Genomic DNA, 21,150 nt, shown 5'->3' on the forward strand with positions numbered 1-21,150 from the left:
TTTAAATTAGTTGTTCAATTCAAAAATGCAATGGGACCACCAATTCTGGAGGTTATTGTCATTCTATACGACAGCATGATTTCACGCCAAAACATTTACAATATTAGAGCATCAATGGACCACTTGCTCTGAACTTCGCAACACACTTCCGTTTGGAAACAACATATCACTTATTTCCGGTTATGTTTTTATTTTTATTTTATTTTTTTAATTATTATTATTATTATTAAGTTTTCAAAATCACAGAGTTTGATATCAAGTTCTTGACATTTCTTTTACACATTTTCTGATAAGTATAACATCTGATAAGTAAAACATTAAAACATGAGACAACAATGATTTGGAAAAAGAAAAATAAGAAAAAAAACACGAGAAAAAAAATAAATAAGCAGAGGGCATCACAGACATACAGATCTTTGGGCTTTTCGATTTTTTTTTTTTTTTTTAATTTTACAGACTCAAAATACATTTTAAAGGCTGTTTTGAAATGATCAAAGTTGGGTTTTGAGTTAGTCCACTTAGATTGAGGAATATGAAATTTTCCTAATAATAGAAACATATCGATAACATTTTCAAATCGATACATTTTTCTTATAGGAAAGTCAAAGTCATTTGTATGAAGTAAGACAGAAGACATATTTAAGACAAGGTTGCAATTCATTTTAAAACCTAGAAATTGAGACATCTCATTCCAAAAGATTGAAGAATAGGGACATTCAAAGAATAAGTGCACAATAGACTCTTTTTCACAATTACAAAAACAGCAACTGTAATCAATATCCAGATGAAAACGCTCTAATAATGTGTCTTTCACAGGATATATTCTGTGAGCAATTTGTACTGCGGTCAATGAGTTGAACAAACACCACCTAAAATTAATGTCTGTAATAAGATTTTATATTTTGGAAATTATTAATGACAGAAGAAGGGATATTCTGATGTTTACCGTGTGCAGAATGTTCAAAACTCATCGGAACATGAAGTTTAAATTCAAACCAAGCCAATCCGAGAAAGCTGCGGCTCAGAGGCTGTAAAAAATATGCCATTATTTCACTTTTACCACAGGATGTCAGTGTTCGTCTACACTAGTGCCCGCGATGCTGTAAATAACAAATAAATAACATCAGTACGAAACACGAGCATTTATTTATTTAGAATAAATATTGTAATCATTCAGTGTCATTTTTCAATGTCAATCGTTTTACTATTTACATGTTCATGCTCAAAATATATTCAGGGATGTTGACTGTCATTCTCTACGCTGCGTGCGTTCTGATCGTAGGCACCTTGCGAGCATTCATTCATTTATTCATTCAACTATTTTAAAAAGACAGGAATAAAGCACAAATGCACACAAGAAATACTTTTTATTAGTCAAATTCATTAAAATGACAAGACAGGACTGCAGGTTAGGCTAGTGGATAAATACTTAGCCTATTTATTATTCAGAATGGAACAGTTGGAAAGAAAATATATTTATAGTAACATTCCAGCAGGCTCAAGATAATACAAAGATCATTATTAATTGTTTTAATCAATTGGCATCCATAAAACGTAAACTTCATTCTCATGTATGGACGTGCGATGAACACTCTAACCGGAAACTACCGCTATGTGATAAGTAAACGAAAGTATAGTTGTGCAAGTACATTAATTTACGAGTAAATACCATGGTAAATACCTGTCTATGGTAAATACTCGTTTTTTGTTTTTATTCTTTATATGTTGAACTGGAAGTAGTTTTTGCACCCGTGAAGTCACGCCTGCGTGGTGGCATATCCAATAGGCGGACTCGGCGGAGGTGAACGTCACACGTAGAAGGCGGCTCAGCTCAGCCCATTTTTTTCTGGGCGCGAGATTTATTATTAGACCGTAAGATCTCAGTCCATCCGATTCCATAAGAGAAATCTAACAATTCCGTGATTTTAGGCACACAATGCGCACTGGAATCTTCTTTGTAGAGCTACTTTTTATCCAAAGCAAGAAATGGGAACTGTCAGGCTAACTATGATATGAAGATACAACGGCTGACTGCTGCTTGTTGCAGTTAAAAGTGTTGTTACATATCTGTGGCAAAATGGAAACACCGTTCTTTCTACCTCAGCCTACAATAACCAAGAACTCTTCCAGAAGTGTCTCCGACAGAAGGACTTTTCAATGCAGAGAACCGGGAGACGGAAAGCAAATGCTAAACCCAGGTGCACCCCAAACAAATAAAAACAGGCTGAAACGAACAAAAACACACAAAGGATTGGACCATTTTACTGATTGTGGAAACAGTCTCACCCCCATGACTGAGACCCCGGAGTCCAATGCATCTTGTGACGTTATTCTCATTAAAAGAAATCTATTTGCAGATGCTGCTATACCTGACGTTACTGACAGTAAAGACCATTCAGTTTCTCTTCCTATAGTACCAGATCTTCTCACAGAAAGCACAAGAAAAGGACACCATTCTCAAACAATACAAAATGTTTCTCCAATTCAAAACGAGTTATCTACAAAGAGGTCTCTAAAACGCAATAAGCTGACATTAAAGACTAAGAGGATGAGCAGCAAGGTGGGTGTGTGTTTTGTCTCCATTCCTGCTTGTTCAAGTGACGGTAGCTTTAAACCAGACATTGACCATTTTGCCACTGATAAAGAGGTGTTGCCCAGATGTTTACGAATAAACACTAGTGAAGACCGTTTGATAGATCAGCCAGAACTTCATGTTGGACAAATCCCAGAGAGCACAAAACACCATGAGAGTGGCCAAACCCTGACTCCCATCACGCCTCGGACTCAGCACATCTGTAGAGAAGCAACAAATGTCAAAATCCTCAGGGAAATGGTGGGTCTGCTGCTTCATGGTCTGCTTAAAGCTGTTTCATAAGAGTCGCAAAACAATAAATATTTATGTATGATTATGAAAATATCTGATTATAGTTGTTGATTATTTGGTGTAGTAGAACAATTTGCTTAGTCTTTGTGTTTATTTTTGTTCTCAGGTGTCTGGCTGGAGAAATGAATTTCCCGATGAAATCAGCAGTGAGTTTCTAGAAGAGATTCAGATACTCAATTTGCAGTTTCCCATCCACAGGTTTCTCACTCTTCTCCATAGGAAGAGAACTGAACCTGAAGAAGACTCGGAGAGTTCTGCTTTGGGTAGGAAAATAGATGGTTTTACCAACAAATAGATACTCACAAACCAACCTCTCAATATTTTAAAGAGGAAGCAACAGATAGATGTTTGTTATTGTATTTACAGAGCGCATGAAACATTTACACACCACTATTATTTATAATTACTACTTTTTGAGATGTAAGAAATGAATCCTTTTAAATTCATGTGTAGAACTCCCTTTAGTGATAAATGAGAGTGAGAGAGACACAACTGTGTTTTATTCCATTGGTCCTCTCTGTGTTGTTTTATTTAATTATAGTTTGCAATACTATTAACTCTCAATAAATAAACAAATAAACACACTATCAAAAAACAACTATAATAATAATACAATATATTTCAGACTCTCTTACAGTTGTTTCACACAGATGATACACTAACAGACTTTTTAAGTATTAGTATTTTAGTTTTTTCTATTATAACTATACCAAAATCATCCATGAAACAAACACCCAATTGAACTAATAGTAGAAGCATCTGAATAGTTGTTTCTGAAGTTTGATCATTTTTACTAACCTTTAGTGATAAATGAGAGTGAGAGAGACAAAAGTGTTGCTGTGTCCGAAATCTCCACTCAAACCACTGCCCCCTACCCCCTACATAGTAGAGCAGTATATAGTGAGCTCACCAGCATAATAGAAACACCACTTTCGGACACTACTCAATCGTCTCTCAGTGCCGTTATTTACATCATCTGTCAGATGGAGCTGAGCAGGAACTGAAAAGGCTAAATAGATTTTTTTAAATAAATACATTACATTATATTGAGCTTATTTCTCCAAAATGTAAAAACTAAAAGTCATTTCTGTCCGTTTCTGTTACAATGCGCTACTCTACACATGATTATAACTTATTTTTACGATCAGCGCAATGCATGATGTTATCTAGGTCTTGGGTTAGTGACCATCGGTTGTACACTACTTTTCAAAATGCATTCTGGGATACATCGAGTGGACTATATAGGGTATAATAATCATCACTATGCATTCGGACAGCACTACAAAATGGCGAGCTCACTATATAGTGAGTAGTGGGTGATTTCGGACACAGCATGTGTTTTATTCCAGTGGTCCTCTCTGTGTTGTTTGAGGATATGCCACAGTTGTCATGGCAATACTCAACTCCCAACTGTCACTCAGAATTCAGACAATGCAACTGGACTGTCCAGTGCAAACTCATATAATTAAAGTAATTTAAATAAAACATTATACTGTAAATAAATTGAAATAGACATAAATACAAAATAAAAGATATACAAATACTTATTTTCGAGACCCAAATATGCTGGGTGGTCACACATGCCAGTTCTTTTTCCACGTTTATTGAAAGCGACAAAATTCATGTAACAAATAAATATAAACTTTTGAGAGGGGGAATAAAAAGTAAAGACTTAAAATATCCTGGTTGCACAATTAAATGAAATGAAATACTTGGTTAAAACACCTTTTGCTTTTAATACAGCTGCCATAAGAGTATATCAACTCAATTTGTAACACTTTTCCTTGCAAAAGAGCCTCAGATTGATCATATTGCAGGGTGATCTACTGTCACTGTTTAAGTTATTTCATGTGGTCATTTTCTCCGTTAGATTTAGGACTGGGCCACTTGAAAATGTTTTTTTTTTCTTCTTCTTGAAGCCATTCCTTTGACTTAGAATTGTGTTTGAAATTAGTATTGTGCTAAAAGATGAAAAGATTGTGCTTCAGATGTTTAATGGAGGCCTGTGAGTTTTTTTTTTGCCAAAAAATGAGTTGAAGTGAAGCAGCCCTACAGCATGATGCTTGATAATGCATCACCAAAAAGTAGGCTTATTTGTGTCTGTGTTTTTGTTTGTTTGTTTGTTTGTTTATTTGTCTGGCCACCCTAACCCATGCCAAGAAAACAGGACATTGTTGTCAGATGCAGCGAGTGAACAATACTTGCCAGATATTCTTGCAGCTCCTTTAATGTTAATGTAAATCTCTTGGCAGCCTCATTGATACGTTCATTGTTGTTTTACATAGATTTTTGACAGGTGAACTGTTCTTTGGAATTTCATTGTGGTGCCCATTGTCTCCGCTTGTTAATGATGGCCTTCACGTTATTCCATGTGGCACATCTAATGTTTTGGAAATACTTTTGTACCCTTCTGCTTATTGGCACCTCTTCACAATGTGATCCAGCAGATCTTTTGTAAGCTCTCTGCAGTCCATTGCTTCACCAATAATATGCAACCAAGATAATTAAATTAAATTAAATTAAAATGTCTACTACTACTGACTAATCAATCATCAGGACAAATGACTGGTTTGCTGTAAATCTGTTTGGATGTGGGATGTGCCTTTTTGCAAAGTGTTTTGTGACAGGTTTTTGTTTCTTTACTTTTATTGATCAAAGTTTTTTCATTTTTCAGATGCAGAAAAAACAGATGATTCCAAGCATCCTTCAACTTTCTCTGTCCAGAGAAAGAGAAAACGAGAGGTTCAAGAACAGACGTATGACAGGACATACAAAAGTCACAGGACAAACAAAGGCAGTATTTCTTCTGCTAAGTTGGATTTTCAGCAATTTTCAGATAGTTTGACGAACTCTCACACAAAATGCAGAAACCGACTTAGCCGAACAAAACGCAGACAGCAGCAAACTGCATTCTGTGCAGTTGTCACTGAACCAATGCAGAATGAGTCTGTTCATCAGGACCCGTGGCCCAGTTGTCTACAACGGCAGGATGCCCTCTGGACAGATAAATATAACCCTCAACAGTCTAGTGAAGTCATTGGCAACTCTGCATCAGTACGCCAACTACACAGGTGAAATGTCACTGCATTCATTTTAGACGGCAGCCTAGTTGTTAACCCAAAAATATGTTTTCTTTTGTCAATTGTTTGAAAGCAGCTTTACAGTGATAATAGGAAATTAAAGTAACAGATATTGTTTTGGCTTTCTAGAATTCACTTCTGTTGCAAAGATCGTTAGTTATTAACTTAGGGGACACGACACCGTTTTAACTTAAATCAGAAAACTTTTAATGTGTTTTGGCCGTTCATTTGCACGACAACAGTGTTTGGTGGCTCGAGAACGCAAACTTTGAAATGGGTTCCAAGGTGCAATTTTTGAACATTTTTGAAAATTGTTATCCTCTCCATGTAAACTTGAATCTGTGAAAACGGTGACGGTGTGCACCTGCCTATCACGCGTTTAGTCCATAGGTATGCGCATTTTAATATATATGTGCGCAGGCACGTAGTCCTTCTTTACAAATTGACCTCACCAAATCACTTAAATTAGTCCATACAACTTGTGTGCTATTTCACAGGTAACTCTTGAGTCTGATGGCTTTGTATGTAGAAAATCTACATTTTTGTAATTCATTGAAATTGTCCTGTTAACCTGTTGTGTTTGATGCATTTGGTAACACTTTAAAATAAAAATGTGCTCATTCATGAACAAACACTGAAAAATATATTCTTATAGATATTTTAATATTATTCGTACCTTAATTAATTAAAAAAATATCTTCATGTTCATTTTAGATTACAGTGCATTAATTAGTAGAAAAATATACAACTTTTGATCTGAAAATTGTTGTATTAGTAAATGTTGAAATGATCATTATGATAGAAGTATTGGACATTGTTAGTTCATGATGACTAATGTAGTTGTTAACTAATTTTAACAAGTTAAACTTTATTGTAAAGTGTTACAGAACATGCATGTAGTTTCATATAGTTTGCATTCAGGCAGCTAAAGCTGAAGGTCGAGCAGTAGAACAAATTACAGTGAAACTTAACTGGCTTTCCTGTGTTGAATGCGCCAGGTTTGAATGTACAGAAGTATGAATGAGATTTTCGAGTTAGGGTGAAAAAATACTTTTTAATGAAAAAGAAGAAAAAGGATAACAAAATGGAAGTTTTTGGGTGAACTATTCCTTTCACAATTAGGGTATATTACCCAAAAGGCACATTTATAAGGGAATGACCTGTGAATCAGAGGGCCTCAGCAAATAATAAAATAAAATGTTGAAATTGTTCCTAATTTCTATTTATTTTTTTTAATTTTTATTATCAAGTAATTTGCAAATAGCTGGACTAATCATGTAAATTCATTAAAAATTAATTTTAAAATAAAAATAGTGGGAACCCTGAAGAACATTCTGCTTTTTAAATTTTGGAATTTAGAAATGTTATTATATTTTTATTTAACTATAATATCTACTTTTTTTTTGTTCCCTGAAAACTCATTTAGCCATAAAAATGATTCCCGGACAAAATGTATTATAATTTGTATATTGTTGTGAGCAATAATTAAGTCAAAAAGGTTGAGAACCGCTGTTCTGGGGGAACTTGTCACTGACAATAGAAATGTCTGATAAGTATTTTACTACTTGCAATAATAATGGTTTAAATGATTAATATACAAGAAAATACTGACAAACAGAACTGCATTTACTTTTGTTAATTCTTGTAATGACAGCTGGTTAAACGAATGGAAAATAAGAGCAGACATTGAGGAGAGAAGAAGACAACAAGAAGAAAGGAGGATGAAAAAAGAAAACAGTAATGGTATGTAACTGCCAGAGAGCCTGCAGTTATTGCAACATAATATATATTATATTTGTCAAGCCTGTATTTTTCTGTAACAGAAATATGTGTAAACTTCTATTCCAATAGAGTCGTGGGACTGTGGTGATTTTGAGGGTGATACTGTATCCACGCACCATGAGAAGGAGCTGTGTAACACAGTGCTTATGATCGGTCCATCAGGAGTGGGCAAAACGGCTGCTGTTTATGCCTGTGCACAGGAGCTGGGATTCAAGGTCTCGGTGCAATATGTTTTCATTTTATCAGTGCATTCATCACAATATGTATAATCCTGACTGTCTGTTAAACAAGCCATAATGACGTCTTCTTCTGTTCCATGGTCACACAGGTGTTTGAGGTGAATAGCTCAGTCCTGCGCTGTGGTCGTCTCATTCTATCACAGCTGACAGAAGCGACTCAGTCTCATCAGGTGGACATACAGAGAATTAAAACCCTCAAACCTGAAATCATTAACCAAAGCAAAATAAATCCTGCTCCACCTTGTGAGTGAACGTTTTAGTTCAGTATTAACTGATGAACCAAGAATTCATACTCTATGTACTAAAACGTTAACATTGACTACATCTCCCCTTTTTCCACAGGCGACGAAGCCAATAGAAAAGTTACTTCATCTAAGGAGAGTTCAAGTTCTCCCAGTGTTTCCTGTCTAAGCGGTAAACCACAACCAGTAAAACTCACTCACTTCTTTAAGTTGAGTAGCAAAAAATCTGTAGGTAAAACATCTGACGGACCTGAATGCTGCATTCATGGTAAGTGTACTAGGCTAATTTAGCCTTAACTAATTTATTTTTGTTTTGAAAAATAGGCCTGTTTCACTAAAGCATTTAATAGATGTATATGCTATGTCTGGGTAAAATAAAAGCATTGTATTGTATAAGACTCTGTATAATGTCTGAAGAATAATAAGCATCCACTAGATAAACAATTGTCATTTATTATTTTGATTGTTCATTACAAATCTGATTGCAATAGCTGTCGAACTGAAACCGGGTAGACTCCAAAGTAAAAGGTCTGGTTTTAAGGACAAGAGACAAGGAGATAAGGAGTTGGCATGTACTTCTAAAGATTCTACATCAGTTTGGCAGAGCCGATCAATCCCCATGTCACTCATTCTATTTGAGGAGGTAGAGTATCTATGCCGTGCAGACTGTGTATAAAAGCATCATCGATGTTTTTAAATAATTTATGAGTAAATAATTTATTTGATAAATAACTTACTAAATTAGCTGATTAGAATAGGAATAGAACGCCTTTCTATTTCTTCACACTTTTTTTAAGCGTGCTTCCAATGTTAAATGTGTCCACCCAGGTTGATGTCATTTTTCCTAAAGATGTTGGATTTCTTGCCGCTATTAGGACTTTTATGAGCAAAACCAAAAGACCCATAATTCTGACGACCAACGGTGAGCAACAGTTTAAGGCATAAGATAGAGTTAAGCATATTTGTGTATTAAAATGTTGCTTCCTTACAGACCCATTTTTTGGTAGAAGACTTAAGGGGCATTTTGATGAAATCCATTTCCAAAGTCCTTCATTGGTGAGAAAAAACAACATATTTAAAATCACAGACATTGTAAATTACTGTTCACCTTTTTTACCGTCACAATAGCAAATTTTGATGCAATTGTTTCGATTATCTCTTATATGGCATTATTATTACTTTCGATTAATTGCATAATTATTTGAAGTAAATTTTAAAATTTTATTTTATTTTATTTATTTATTTATTTTATTTTTTTATTTTAAATTTTAAATTAAGAATTTTTTACTCAGCAAACCATCAGGAGCTATCTGCAGTGCCTGTGTGTGGTGGAGAACACGAGGACTGATCCAGAAGACATGGCTTTTCTGTTGTGTCAGAATAAGGGGGATATCAGACGGAGTATTCTCCAGCTTCAGCTCTGGGCCTGTAGTGGTGGAGGGAGAACAGAACTACAAATTCTCAAGGATACACTCAAAGTAAGCCAGATTAACATTTATTTATCAAAACCTTTACTACTTTTTACTTATCTTTATCTATCTGTCCACATTTTTTCAGTTGATGTGTGCAACAGTTTACTCTTTTTTTTGTGGGGAAGATAAATAATATTTGAGAGCATTATTCCTCAATCCTCTTCCTTCCTCTCAAATACCTTGTATCTTTTTAGACCAATAACCATGGAGAGTTTTTCTCCGGTGACATTAGAAGATTTCACTAAACAGCCTCTAGTCCTATGGATGTGGTACCCACTGCTTTATTTAAAAATGTAATTTCAATTCCACCCCTGTAACTCTGGAACAGCCTTGAAGTGGTTATTGACATATTTATTAGATGAAAAATTAAAATCTATATACATCAAATATAAATTTCTAACATTATTAAAGATAAGTAAACAATCTGTAACAAATAAATTCAGTATTCATGTAGCATTTAACCACATTTTTTCCTTGAAGATGATAGTTCACCACTATCTTTCCATGTTTTAAAGGGGTCATGAATTGCATTTTTTTTTTTTTTTTTCAGTATCAGTTTTACATGTTTGGCGCGTTGCTTTTTTGACAGAGTAGGTCATCCGATAAATCTGAAGGATTTTAGGGTGATTACGGTGAACTTGTAGAGCCTTTGGTTAACACAACAATAACACAGTTGCAATAAGATTAATTTATTAGTCAAGTCAAGTCACCTTTATTTATATAGCGCTTTTTACAATACAGATTGTATCAAAGAAGCTTCACAGTGATAACATTAAAATAATACAACACAGATCAATAATATGGTTGAATATTAAATGTCCCCAACTATGCAAGCCAAAAGCCAAAGCAGCAGTGGCAAGGAACCAAAACTCCACCATGTGACAGAATGGAGAAAAAAACTTTGGGAGAAACCAGGCTCATTCGGGGGCCAGTTCTCCTCTGGCCAGCAAAAGAACAGTGTGTGATTCGGGCAGCATTACAAGACAAATTGGATCGAAACATTAAGAGTATTTGTAATACTTATTATTTTAAGCAAAAAGATATGCAAGAGTAAATTACCACAGATACTACTAAAAGGAATGTCTAAACTACTGAGATATTAAAGAATCCATAATCAAAACTGAAAATACGAACTACTACATAAACAAACATAAATGGCATGAATTGCCAAGCAGACGAATAACAGATAAGCAGGGTAATGGGGAAGTCTATTGTGGTTTCTCTAGAAGATTGTATGAAAAGTATATAGGCAGGGTTTTTCCTGGCTAAAAATGAGGCGGAGGTGGTAAAATCGTCACACTAGGGGGGTCCCGGGAGAAAATTTTGCACATTTTAAAGATAAATGCATTAATCTGGTGCACTCCGCACGTCATTATGGAACGTTTTCTGGCTCAAAATTAGGTGGTAAAAAAACAACAACCAGATTATGTCTACACATGAAAATGTACCGCGCCTTCAACTGGCTAAAAAAAAAAAGTTGGGTTGTAACATTCATTTAGGGAACCTTTTTTAAGAAATTGAACATACTTGGATGGAAAATAAACAATTTACCTGAATGTTCCCCAATTCACAAAAAGACAATGCTCTTTGAAATTCACTATTTTTTTTTTTTTTTGTAAACTGCCTCTGCTATCAGTAACTGTAATGTGATTACTGATGAAATTATACTATAATTTTTACATTTTCATTGATGAAATAAAGTAAAAATTGTCTAAATTGACTATTGTGCCTACAAATTCCACAAAAGTGGGTCTCAACAAATTCTGTTTTTCTGATGTGAGATGTTTATTTTGAACGATGTGCATAAAAAAGCGGTTGACTTTTCTGTCAGAGGCTAACGTGACTCCCCATCACAGTCCTGAGAAAAAACACTTTGTACCTGAATCAGTATCTGCTGTCAGATGAGATGTTGTCAGGCTATGTCAGTGTCATTATTCTAACGTTATTTTCATAACTTATTTCGAAATAAAGTTTCCTCACCTCAGAAAAACTAACTTTCCTGTCCTGTCAGATGTTACTGAGCTGGTAACATCTGACAAGCCCTGTATATCACTTGAATGTAAATAAAGCACAAAAAAAACAAAAAAAACCTACTAACTTATGCAACGTAAATTAGTACACCATGAAATTACAAAACAGTAGTAAATTACGTGCCTGCTAAGTTACTTGTGATAGCTTATTTTATAAAAAACGCCAGAAAAATGTTGGACTATTGCCTAAGCCAGGCTGGCTCTATGGATATATTTTAAGTAACTAAGACCCCATTTACACCTGGTATTAAAATGCGATCTGTATCCAGATAAGTTATCCGAATAATAAAAAATGCATGTTAATGCAAGGTGTAAATGCGTTGTGATCGGATTGTGATCGGATCTGCCTGACCACATCTGGAGGTAGTCTGGCTCGCATTGTGTTCGGATCTTTACTAAACGCAATCTGGTTGTTGAAACCACATATTTTACTCCTTCCAAAAATTGCTAAATAATAAACGAGTGAGAGCGTGTTATATAGGCTATATGTCATGTCAGATATGACGGCGCTACTGCGACACGCATCACCGCAGATGAGCAGATGAGCGTCTAGCTATTCATCAAGCCAACGTGCAAACATCGCAAATAAAAGTGAAAGTAAGTCACAGACGCTTAACACACAATCATCTTCAAGTAAAGAAACAAATTTTCTTACCAGGGCTGTTGCCACTCTCTCTTATTGATGTCTTTGATTTGGAAATTAGCTGATGATCAATAAAATGCAGTTCATACTGTATCTGTTGCTTTTGGTGGCGTGCAATCCATTAAATCTGCATATAACGCGGGAGTTGAAGATCGGATTTATATCCGTTTTGCAAAAACACATTTATGTGGCCAGGTGTAAATGGAATCGGTACTTATTATCCGGATAACTTATCTGGATACAGATCGCATGTTAATACCAGGTGTAAATGGGGTCTGAGTGTTTTAATTTCACAACAAAGCCAAAGCTTAAGAAAAACACTATTATGGAGTCAAAGTAGGGCCATGACAGGAGATGTTGAAAAGGGGGAGGGGCAGCGGCTCGTGCAGTTTCACAGAAATTTACCTTGCTCTGTTCGAGACCAGCAAGTTTAAATGCTTTTTCTGATGCTGTCGAAATGCGCAGAACGGTTTGAGAATGGACACAGGCCGTGAACCCGCAGCGGAACCGTGTCGGTGGAAAAGAGGTATCTAATCATGTGATTCCCTGACTTGAGTTTTGTCGAGAGGCGGAGGCGGCCCGAAATTTGACGGAGGCGGCCGCCTCATAATTGTCTATGCAGGAAAAACCCTGTATATAGGCATTTACTATGAATACAGATAACATTTCTAATGTGTCTATCTGTTATAAGCTGGGCCTAGATAAGCAGTCTTTAGACAACAGCAATGTCATCTATAAAGGCCTTTGTAAAGTGGCACAACTCCCTGGATGAACAAGGAGGTGTATAGGACATATCCCTTTCAGTTTTCAGTCTGTAGAGATTGTCTTTCTTTTGGGGCCTTTCTTTGTTCTGCCACATGACGAGGTCAACTAGGCAAAACAAGTTTAATGGCCTTGAGAGAATCCATGGTCATTCACACCTTGGTCTCAGGGATGATGAAGGACTGGAGTGATTAAGGGGCAATTGGTGACAGGATTATTCTGTGATAAATGGGATGCTGGTGTACTCATTCTGGCCCTTCACGGATGGAAATCCTGGCTCAGATGGTCGTATGTTTGTGGTATTTCTATGTTGAGGGTCCTATCAAACGTTTGTCTTGTCACAGTATCTTATCACAGCAAATGAAAGGGGCTCCTGTTGTGGAGTGGAGAGTTGTGGTGTCATCTGATCTGCAGTTCACTACATTCCCCTCTACCCTGGCAGATCGAGGCTGCAGTCGTTGATCTGACAAGTGTACTGAGGAGGAACAGTTAGGGTTAGTCGAATTAACAGTTAGTCGAATAGTATGATGGAGACGCTGAAGGAGGATATTGTGATCAACCGTATCAAAAGCTGCAGGAAGATCCAGTAAGATGAAAAGCGATGGTGTGCCGGTGTCGGCCGCCATCAACAGGTCATTTGTGACCCTGATCAGGGCTGTTTCGGAGCTGTGAGCGGAACGGAAACCGGACTGAAATTTTTCAAAAAGGAAATTTGAATTTAGATGATCCTGAAGATGGGCAGCAACAACTTTTTCTAAAACTTTGGACAGGAATGGAAGGTTGGAAATAGGCCTGTAGTTAGCAAGAACTTCAGGGTCTAAAGTGGGTTTTTTTTAGAAGGGGTTTGATGACAGCAGTTTTTAGAGCAGATGGAACGTGACCAGTGCATAAAGAATGGTTGATGACTTTGGTTATTAAAGGACTAAGAGAGCTGATGTGTGTTTTCACCAGGGCTGTAGGCAAAGGATCCAGCATGCAGGTGGAAGCCTTCATCCTGCTGATGATGTCCTCAACTTGTTGTTTAGAGATTTCAGGAAGACAACAGAGAGACTGGAAGGTCCCAGGCTGTGGGTCGGCAGTGGGGACAGACAGAGCAGGGGTGCTGGAGAGTAGAGAGCGGATGTTCTTAACTTTTTTTCTGAAGAAGGTGATGCTGTTGCATTTCTCTTCTGATATGTCATTTTGCGAAATAGTTTGTGGCTTGGTGAGATGGTTAATGGTAGAGAAAAGCTGCTTGGAATTTCCCTTATTTTTACTAATGATATTTAAAATTGGATAACATTGAATAGGCCTTTTGATGTTCTTGATAGGCAGTAAGTCCCGTTTTTGAAACACGCCGCTCAAGTACACGACTGTTCTCATTTTCCGTAGTTCTGGAGTGAACCAGGGAGATGTACGTGAGAAAGTGACTATTCGTGTTTTTACAGGTGCGTTGAGGTCCAAAATACTGCTCAGGGTACTGTTATAAAAATCCACTGATTCATTTACTGATGTAAAATTTGCCGATGGGATTTATAGAAGGTCCAAAGCCAACGTGTCTGGGTTGATATTTTTTATGTTTCTGAAATAGATTTGACGTTTTGGTTTGATGTAATGAGAAAAGTTCACCTCCATTGAGATGACTGTGATCGGACACTCCGAGATCGTATACCAGCAGATTTTCAATGGGAGCAGAGTCAGTAATGACCAGGTCAAGTGTATGTCCTCTGTTATGGGTTGGGACGTCAACATGCTGTTTGAGATTTAGGCCCCGTCCACACTACTGCGTTTTCGTTTAAAAACGGAGACCTTTTGCTACGTTTGCACCTCCCGTCCACACTAAAACGGGAAAAAACGAAGACCTAAAACGGAGAAGTTTAGAAACGCTGCAGCTGCGTTTTGCGTTTTGAATCTCCGGAGGGCGTTTTAGTGTGGACGAGACAAAACGGAGGAGTTTACAAACGATGACGCAGAGGCTCACGCTCGGCTCTATGATTGGGTGTCATCAGTCATGACGTATCTTTCCCTGATTCGCCAACCACTGTTTACACCGGCGCGCGCATGCCCAGTGTTGGTGAATGGTCACGTGATCCACGTTTTCAGTCGTTTTAGTGTGGACGGAGATAAATTCTAATACGCAGGTAAAACGCTAGTGTGGACGGAGATCGTTTTCGTTTTAATTCTCCGTTTTTAAACGAAAACGCAGTAGTGTGGACGGGGCCTTGGACCGTCCAATAGCTGTAGAAAATCAGCTGCTGAATGACAGGAGGGGGTGTCAACGTGAATGTTAAAATCTCCCAAGTACAACAATGTTTGCAGATGTAGCACAGAGTGAAGTGAGTAATTCATTTATCTCTGAGATAAAAGCTGGATTTTGCTTGGGAGGTCGGTAAATGAGAAGAATAGTCATAGAGCAAGGGGGTTTACATCTGAAAGCAAGGCATTCAAAAGTGAGCAGTTCGGGCAGAGACAGTGGGGTGAGTTTTAAGTCACTGCGGTGTAGTACTGCTAGGCCACCGCCGCATCCGAATTGGCGGGCTTTCTCCAAGTATTGATAACCAGGAGGACATGCTTCATTTAATACAAAAAAGCACAAAAAAATACAATTCTGATGCAAGGTCTCAGTAAGACACATGATATCAATATTCCTGTCCAATATATGGCTGTGTATAAGACAAGATTTATTTGTGAGAGACTTTGTGTTAAACAGTTCAATGTTGATGTTTGATGGAGTGATGTGCTGTAAAGAACGAAGTAGACTGAAATCCACTCCACGTTTTATGTTCTGCTCCGTATAGACGGGTCTTATCCAAGTAGTTTCCGTGGTTTCCTCAACGCTATTTACTCCAGGTAGAGGGGCGTTCTGATGACGTAGATGCCGTGCGACAGAGCGCTCGGCTGACCAGAGGGATGGAATCGAGTCGCCAGACTGGGAGAGAACAAACTTTCTACGGCAGCTTCTATGGATGTAGCGTGGTCGGCTTTGAAGTTTAAGTTGTTTAATGGCTGAGATATATGTTGGACTGCTGTTCTTCCTCAAGACAAGCAGTTGTGGGATGGAGTACTTTAGCCTCATGTCACTTACAGAGTAGATCCAAAGATTGTCCAGCCGGCTAGCAAGTGGCTGATCGCCAAGCCGGGGAGATGTTATGCTGATGTTGATGCTGGTGTCGGTAAGAGATATCAAGACCACAATGCAAGTAGACAATAGTAAAGAACTCTGATGCAGCGGCTCAGGTACAAGCCGATATTGTAGGAAGAAGATTGCCAGCCACAACAGGTATGATACAAAAATCCATACATCCATGAAATCCGTTCAGGAAAAGTAAAAAAGTTTGTAAAATGTTGATTCTAGAGTGCAAAAAGATCCACAAAGACGTCCTCTCGCCTCAGCGTGAAAAAAATCATATAACATATACATATAACAAAATTCTAACAAAACTAACAAGGAACAGCTGGGTACAATGATTACGGGGAACAGCTGAGTGCAATGAACTGATGAGTGAGCTGACAGACAGAATGCTGGGAAATGAAGTCAAATGTGAAGGACACCGTGAGAACGAGGACCTCTAGTGACAAACAAGAGAAAACACAACCAGACACTGTGACATATATACACTAAACATTAGTGCTTTCAAAATGAATGATTGATCCAAGTGATTAATCAAAGGATAAAAAATAAAAATAACTCCTAATCCTGATTAATACCTTCCTGGTATGTACTATGCTCAATTATATAGCAGGGCTCTTAATTTTTGAAGCCAGGCAGCAGGAGTGACAGAATCACGTGAACAATTTCAGGATATGCTTTTTTTCTTTGGTTGTTGCGTTAAATCTTACCTAGATACAATAGTGCTATTTTCTGATTGGCTATTGTGGTGCCCCTTTCTTTTTTTTTTGATTGGCTGATAAGTGGCAGGCTTGACTGGAGGCAGAACTCCAGGAGAGACATGCTTGATTCCTGCCGGTTCCATAGTGAGAGCGTGAGTTTTGTGAGCGTAAGTTTTGTGAGTTATTCACAAAACTTAGTTTACTTAGTGTACCGTTTTATTTAGGTGTACATGTGGCAACTGTGTTAAAACAATACTGTACACTCATAACAACAGCTGAAGTTTGCTGCGATTACATAGCCTATAATTTTTTTAACTTTATACACGTTTGTCTTACAAACAGCGTTGACATTGCTTTACATTCTTGATCAAATCGAAAAATAACATCATAAAGCATTTATACATGAAAAATACATTTACAAAATTAGTACATGTACAAATTCAGGTCCAAAATGTTTGTACGCGTTTGTCGTAGACATGAAATAGCAAGTGAAAAAACTGCTTAAAAAAAACTGCCAGCGCTGGCATTTGATAAAACTAAAACATTACGTCTGAAATTATACATGCGGATGCAGTCCGTCAATCCATTCCAGGTGCGGTGCGTACAGTGCAGCAATCGTTTCCACAGAGTCTATTTCTCTTGTGCTGCAAACGCTGAATTAAAGTGACAGCGCACAGTTCGTAGTCAAAATGAACACCGATTGATCTGAAAATGTAGTAGTTTCACCATGCATTTAATTCAATAAAATATAGTAATGTATTTAATTAAATACTAATTTTCATCTTTTTACTTTAAGACCAGGGTTTTAAGCAAGGAAAACTACAATTTACCTCAAAAAGTATATTCGTCTCATTCGTGGAGGTGGAAAAACAAGTTATTTGTGACATGCAAGATTTATTGTATTAAAATTTAAATGAAAAAAAAAAAGGCATGAGAGTCGGCTGTTTTTGTCAATTTTCATTTTTAATTTAAAATGTTTGCGATTGTTATATAAGTGCATGGTTAAATATTTGACCACTTGCTTGAGCAACTTAATATACATAGAAGTAATGCATGGAATTATAGGCCTACGTTGTTTAAATTGTGTTTAAACGTGCATATGTCCATTCAAGTTTGTATATGTGTACAAAGAGCAATGCTGTCAAACTTTTTTTTAATAAAAGTTGCTGAATAACTTCTGGGTTTGAAATAAAAATAGTATGTGTTTGTGCTACAGCCGCAGATCAGTTACGGACTGCAAACGCAGCATATGTGAAAGCTCTATAGCGTGTGCTGCTCCTGTACCGTATACGCACCTCAACATGCACCAGTGCAACGGAGTATGTGTGAAATGGGGAGCCCGTTCTCATCCCAAAGGGCCATATAGGACGCTTTTGCAAAAGCGTAAATATCCAACGCACATGGCACCCTTTAACGTGAAATGAGACGCACATATATTTGGGCAGAAGGCGCCTCCTAGTGGTCTAACCCTTACCCTACACCATACCTAAACTTAACCATAACCGAAGCGTCTCATTAGACGTTAAAGGGTGCCATGTGCGTTGGATATTTACGCTTTTGCAAAAGCGTTGTATATGGCGCTTTGGGACGAGAATGCGTTGAAATGGGCATAAGTGTTTAAAAAAAAAAACATTACCTAATTGGGGACTGAGTCCCCCAAATATTGAAATCCTAGAATTGGTTCTTGACATTAATAAGCATTAAAATGGGCCACACTTAATGCTGATAGTCTTGCAGAGCTTTTAGGTCTCATAGGTCTTAAATTACACAGTGTAGATCATGGATTGAGCTGGAAAACAGCAGATGCCTGGAGATCCTGGCAGAGAAAACGGGAGGAGGTCTACTCTACTCCAACATCGAAAGACTATTTTCTCCAGATTTCACATCTCAATCCTCGCATCAGCAAGAGTCAATAAAGCCCAAGACTAAAGGAGAAAAGCCAGTCAAAGGCTTGATGTTACATACCTTTGCAAATGTTCACAAGGTTAAGTCAGACAGTCTCTCTACATGCAGAGGAAAAAAACATTTGTCATCTTGTGAGGCAAAAAATATTTCTTACCCACATTCAGACTGTACACTTTTCTCAGTTCCCTCAAAGCAAACGAATCATTTGTCTTCAGAAACAAATGGACAAGACAAGTCATTCATGCTGTTTTTTCAGCATTTGGTGTGCATTGCAAAGTTTTTTGACAACATGTCATTTCTGGATGGTTATTTACAAAGACCATCTCTCAGTGGAACTGGACATTGCAAACCGGAACCTCTTGGTTGGATGGGTGCAACACTGAATGATAGCTTATTGGACTTACCAAGAGAGGAGCATTTTGGACAATGTTTTGATAATTCCTCAGAGATAATGGCCATTGTGGAAGGTTTGAGTTTTCTTCTGTGCCGGACTGAACTCTCTGGAATCTGGACGGAAGCTGCAAGGCTGAGGGAGTTGTTGTCTTCAGAGAGATGGGAAAAAATTATTTGTGCCCTTTCTCTGCCATCTGACAAAAAACCCCTCAAATTGTGTCTCTGCAAATTCTGCGCACCTGGGTGTGTGTTGTATTAAATGTTTACATGAAGCTTCAACTTCATCCGTGTGTGGCAGTGTGCTAATATCATGTGGTATGTGATTTTGACTTCTTTTTTTTACAGTGGTGTCCAGAAGCGCAAGGAAATTGTATCCATACTGATCTCCAGCAAAAAGGTATTTTGTCATGGCAATAAACCTGCTCTTTCCATGGACTACCTGCCCACTCTGCGCTCAATCTGTAGATCAGAGAAAGTTAAAGAACAGCACTCGGTCAGGTATTTGAATTTGGTCCATGTACAGCTTGGAGTCTCAAGATTCATAAATCTGCCACTCTAAAGTCATACTTTGAAAGGAAATTTCTGTTTTACAATATGCAAAAATGTACCACAATTCTTTGTGATCTTTTTTTTTAATGATTGAGATTTGCTCTTTATTTGTCTCTCACTATCAGACATTCACACTACCTGTCAAGCCTTCAGCTTCCCAGAAGCACGCTGGAGCTTATGGCCTTGGATTTCCCTTGATGTGTGACCAATGTGCTGCTCTAGAAAACCTCCATGTCCTCTAAACTGTTACTGTTGATTACAGAAATGATTACAGAAATATGTAAAGTCTGATATAAGATAATTTACTCTTGTCAAATAAAGAAAAAGAGAAAAATACATATATAACACTTTAAAAGATGTATTTGACTAATTTTCACTAGTACCTCAAATGAACATAATGGTTGTCATAATGCACATCAGTACCATACATATTACATACAGTAACTCCAAAAAGTATTTGCACACTTAGTAAATCACATTTAAAAATGTCTGAATTTCATTGAATACATCTTAAACATCACACCATGTGCTATATGCAAACAAATAATTCAAAACAAATCGATTTTCTCAAAACTAACTAGTTTTGAGGCAACTTCGTTATATTTAACCAACTGGTCTCAAGGTTATTTCTGAATGTTATAGTCAGTTCCCCTTAAATCCACACAGGTGTTTCAGCAGGATAACTATTGGTATAGTTAATCAAATTAACTAAACATTTTACACAAAATTTGTGTAAAACAAATTTTGTCAAACAATCTTGCTTCATGTTGTAAATATTGTGTTTTGACATTTTATATATATTACATTTAACAAATTAATAGAATACATTTTTATTTGTGGTCACTATGTATGTTTACATTACCACTCAAAAGTTTATGGTCAGTTTTTTTTTTTTAATCAGCAAGAAAGCATTAAATGAATCAAAAGCGACGGTAAAGACTTTTACATTGTTACAAAAAATTCTACTTCAAAAAATTAATACTGCTCCTTTGAATGTTCTATTCAACCAAAAAAAAAGTTTCCACAAAAATATTAAAAAGCATAACCTTTTTAATTATATTAAGAAATCTTACTTTTCCATCTTATGTATTCAAATATTTTAAATTTTAATGTTTCACAGTAGTATCACCAACCCTTGCACTAATTCATTTAACGGATGAAATTATTGCTGCAATGGAAAAAAAACAGTATCTTGTAAGTGTATTCCTGGACTTACAGAAAGCATTTGATACTGTTAACCATAAACTATTGTTGACAAAATTACAACACTACGGTTTAAGGGGTCAGATATATAAATGGATTTTTAAGTCAACTCATAACTCAGATTGTAGAACTGTTGTATGCGGAATTCCCCAGGGT

The 21,150-nt window shown here is 36.9% G+C and overlaps 1 protein-coding gene across 4 annotated transcripts; it reads left to right on the forward strand.

The window, feature by feature from the left end:
- Positions 1–1,797: 1,797 nt before the first annotated feature.
- Positions 1,798–20,143, forward strand: atad5b (ATPase family AAA domain containing 5b). Of its 4 annotated transcripts, none has more exons than XM_089134093.1 (14): positions 1,798–2,560; positions 2,991–3,030; positions 5,559–5,955; positions 7,619–7,707; positions 7,816–7,961; positions 8,075–8,228; positions 8,328–8,495; positions 8,719–8,870; positions 9,056–9,149; positions 9,219–9,283; positions 9,520–9,705; positions 18,716–19,485; positions 19,588–19,740; positions 19,917–20,143. In XM_089134093.1, the coding sequence occupies exons 1-14, from the start codon at positions 2,078–2,080 to the stop codon at positions 19,987–19,989; spliced, it is 2,970 nt and encodes a 989-aa protein (XP_088990219.1). In that variant the 5' UTR covers positions 1,798–2,077; the 3' UTR covers positions 19,990–20,143. The 4 variants fall into 4 exon arrangements, with proteins under 4 accessions (XP_088990219.1, XP_039516916.2, XP_088990218.1 ...); XM_039660982.2 differs by having other exon boundaries at positions 1,799–2,833; XM_089134092.1 differs by having other exon boundaries at positions 1,800–2,560; positions 2,991–3,147; positions 19,917–20,142.
- Positions 20,144–21,150: the final 1,007 nt, after the last annotated feature.

This window comes from Pimephales promelas, chromosome 8, assembly GCF_988280905.1.
Source record: "Pimephales promelas chromosome 8, fPimPro1.hap1.1, whole genome shotgun sequence".
Classification (NCBI taxonomy): Eukaryota; Metazoa; Chordata; class Actinopteri; order Cypriniformes; family Leuciscidae; genus Pimephales; species Pimephales promelas.